This window comes from Borostomias antarcticus (genome assembly GCF_949987555.1).
Source record: "Borostomias antarcticus genome assembly, chromosome: 15".
Lineage (NCBI taxonomy): Eukaryota > Metazoa > Chordata > Actinopteri > Stomiiformes > Stomiidae > Borostomias > Borostomias antarcticus.
The window spans coordinates 19404443-19407595 of record NC_140248.1 but is presented as its reverse complement, the minus strand read 5'-3'; the positions used below and the strand labels follow the sequence as shown (position 1 = coordinate 19407595).

Below are 3153 nucleotides of genomic sequence, written 5' to 3'. Positions count from 1 at the left end.
TCATTAGCTACAATAGCTCCCTCTCTCTCCTCTGTAAAGAGAGTGATCAGGATGAAATCTATGTCCTCTCATCTGGCGAAATGAGGGCAATAGGAACGCTGCGAGCACTTTCTGTGCCCTGATAAGTGAGGCACGGTGAATGGGGCTCGCCAATGAACTAGACAAGCAGAGAGGATAAACTGCAGGCAAGATGGAGAGAAGATAGTGGCAAGCCCTTCCGGAAAAAAATCTGTACATTCTCCATAATCATATCCTTGGGAAAGTGGCAGTAAGGAAATGGAAGTGTGTACAATGTGACATCAGGAGATTATCAGGCTCTAAGGCAGGGGTCTCAAACTCCCGGCCCGCGGGTCATTTCCGGCCCGCCCCACCCCTCCATCCGGGACATGATGTCAGAAATATAATGTAATCCGGCCCGCTAAAATAATGTATTGTACACGACGCCAGCAGGCAGGCCTACAATGTGAAATTCAAGTCGCTCAAACTTGGGGCAAAATGCTGTTATTGTGCGTAGCACGCAAGGTGAATGCTGCATACAGTCACAGGTGCAATCAATCAGCACGCGACTATGAACTATGAACGGAATGCAGCTTGCCACCGAGAGGCTGTTTTCATGGTTAACTAACGTTAGGAACGCAGACAGTTTCAAGAAAGATGGACATTGTAGTATTTTTTGTGGAGTTCAATGGAAATGCTACCTGCCTGATATGCAAGAAAAAAGTCGCCGTTCTAAAGGAATATAATGTCAAGCATGATTCATTACTTAACATGGAGAACAGTGTGAGTCGTAGGGAGACGAGAGGAAAAAACGGGCTAATGAGGGCTAATGCCTCAGCAGTCTTTCACGATAAGTGTCTAGCAAGAAATATAATAGTAGCCTACAAATGTATTCAAGTGTCTGGCAAGAAATGCAAACAAACTTGAACTTTAATAAAAATACAAGTACAGGTCCAGGGCAGGCTTACAGTAGTTATGCATCTTGCAGCTAAAAAATAATAAAGTAGAAATGTAGGCTATTCAAGATAAAATAAAAATGAAGTCTCCGACGTACTTCAGGCGAGGCATGATGTCAACGAGCTGACTGTCAGCTGTCATAGCATTGGTTCAGCTCGCTAGAGTGCATGTATTTAAGCTGTCAAAACATGTCATAGTTCGCTCTTGCCATTACTGCTGATCGCTCGTATCTGCGCGCTCGCCCCACCTCCTCCCCTGCTCCGCCTGTGTTCTGTCGATGTCATCTCTGCTGTCGTCGTTGCTCTCTGTTCCCGGGGTATTGCTGCATTCTTCTGGTATTCCACTATGCGTCGGCTGGTGGAAGCCGGGGAATTACACTAGCTTAGTCTCTGTGGCGCTCCGTGGTGATCGTGGGCTGAAACATCTCCGAAAGGACATCCAGCGGTCCCTCCGGTCGCCATGGAGGCAGAGACACTAGGCTGTATCTCCTTCAGACTCCACGAAGCGTCAGCCCGTGGAGGCCAGGGACTATAATGTACAGCAGTCCCCCTGTGGCTCTCTTTGACGGTCTTAGTGGGCTGAGTTACCTCCGAGCGTCTTCCCGATCGCTGCCCATTCTGATCGTCATAGAGGCAGGGGGCTAGGTGCCGTTCCCTCTTCCGGCACTCTGGGCCAAGCGGACCAGAGGGGGGGAACATCTAGCTTGCTGCTTTCCACATGCGTGGAAGGCAGGGGGCCCCCCAAACAGATCACACCGCCAAAATTCATATGCGTAAAAATTCATATGGCGTATATATTGTTGCATGCTAATAAATGGGTCAATTTTGACTAAAGTGATTTCGACTGAAGTAGGGAAAAAAGATTTTCACTAACTGTTAAAATATATTAAAATGTATTGAAACCGGTTTGAATTTGATTGATGAAAATGTTAGTTATGGGATAGTCTCTATTTAGAGACTGACTTGTGAGTCTAGTTAATCATGCCAAGGTTGTATGGGAGTTTTTGGTGGGCACATTAATGTAAGAAGTCTCGTGTCTAAATGTGAACAACTCGAAAAGCTTCTGTTAGACTCAAACCTTGACTACCTAGGACTATCAGAGACATGGTTGACCCCAGCAACCCCCTTATGTATACGAGGTGCGACCGAAAAGTCCCCGGATTGTGTCAGCCACGCTCATGCCTCTATTTGAATTGAAAAAGCAATGATATCCCTTTGTTGCCCCTATATCTCACGACTATTCTGGTATTTTTGTAGAGTGTCGCAGGGGTAGCTTGTCACAGTTGTGGTACTTTTCTCTACCAACTCCCAAAACTCTATTATTTATTTTATTACAATAAAGAAAGTACACTCTGAAAACATTTTTATTACAGAATCTGCAGAGAAATTACACATTGTCCCCCTCAAAGTAGTCCCCCCTAGAGTTAATGCACTTCTGCATTCGCTTTTGCCACCCATGGAAGCACTTGGCAAAGTCCTCCTCTTTGAGCCCCCTTAGTTCCCCACTCACGGTGGCTTTGATCTCTTCCACGGAGGTGAAATGAGTTCCTTTGAGCACAGTCTTCAGCCTGGGGAAGAGCCAGAAGTCACACGGTGTGAGATCTGGGGAATAAGGAGGGTGATCAAGAGCTGGGATCTGTTTTTTGGCCAAGAACTGCCTCACACTGTGTGCGGGCGTTGTCATGGTGGAGCAGCCAGGACTTGTCTCTCCACAGAGCCCGCCTTTTGCGTCGAACCCGGTCATGGAGACGACTGAGGACCTGCTGGTAGAAATCCTGGTTGACGGTCTGACCCTCAGGCACAAACTCATGGTGGATCAATCCCTTCTGGTCAAAAAATGTGATCAGCATGACCTTGATCTTGGATTTCAACATGCGTGACATGAGAACAACTGTGACAAGCTACCCCTGCGACACTCTACAAAACAGCCTGTCACAGAAGCGACTGAGTGAGGTGAACAATATTATACCAGAATAGTCGTGAGATATAGGGGCAACAAAGGGATTCTACAGGGATGCTGTAGGCCACAGTGTTGGGCAGGGTCGGCGAGCGTTAGGGGGGAGATTACGGGGGCGGCGTTGAGGTCTGCACCCGGAGCTCCATCTCTCCATGGTCCGCTGGTGCGGAGTCACAACCCCCCTAAAGATTGGGAGGGATGGAGATATATACCGTATGTATAGAGAGAGAGAGGGGGGGGGGG

General features: G+C 47.7%; 1 protein-coding gene across 1 annotated transcript in view; it reads right to left on the bottom strand.

Moving 5' to 3' along the window:
• The window catches only part of LOC311318922 (seizure protein 6-like), a gene marked incomplete at both ends in the record, with an annotated part of 69343 nt that extends 66507 nt beyond the window's left edge, over nt 1–2836 (bottom strand). The window contains 2 exons of the mRNA XM_084450356.1: nt 2464–2521; nt 2619–2836. Coding sequence (XP_084306482.1) covers nt 2464–2521; nt 2619–2836 — 276 coding nt within the window. The remainder of the gene's footprint in view (nt 1–2463; nt 2522–2618) is intronic.
• Between the last annotated feature and the right edge of the window lie 317 nt (nt 2837–3153).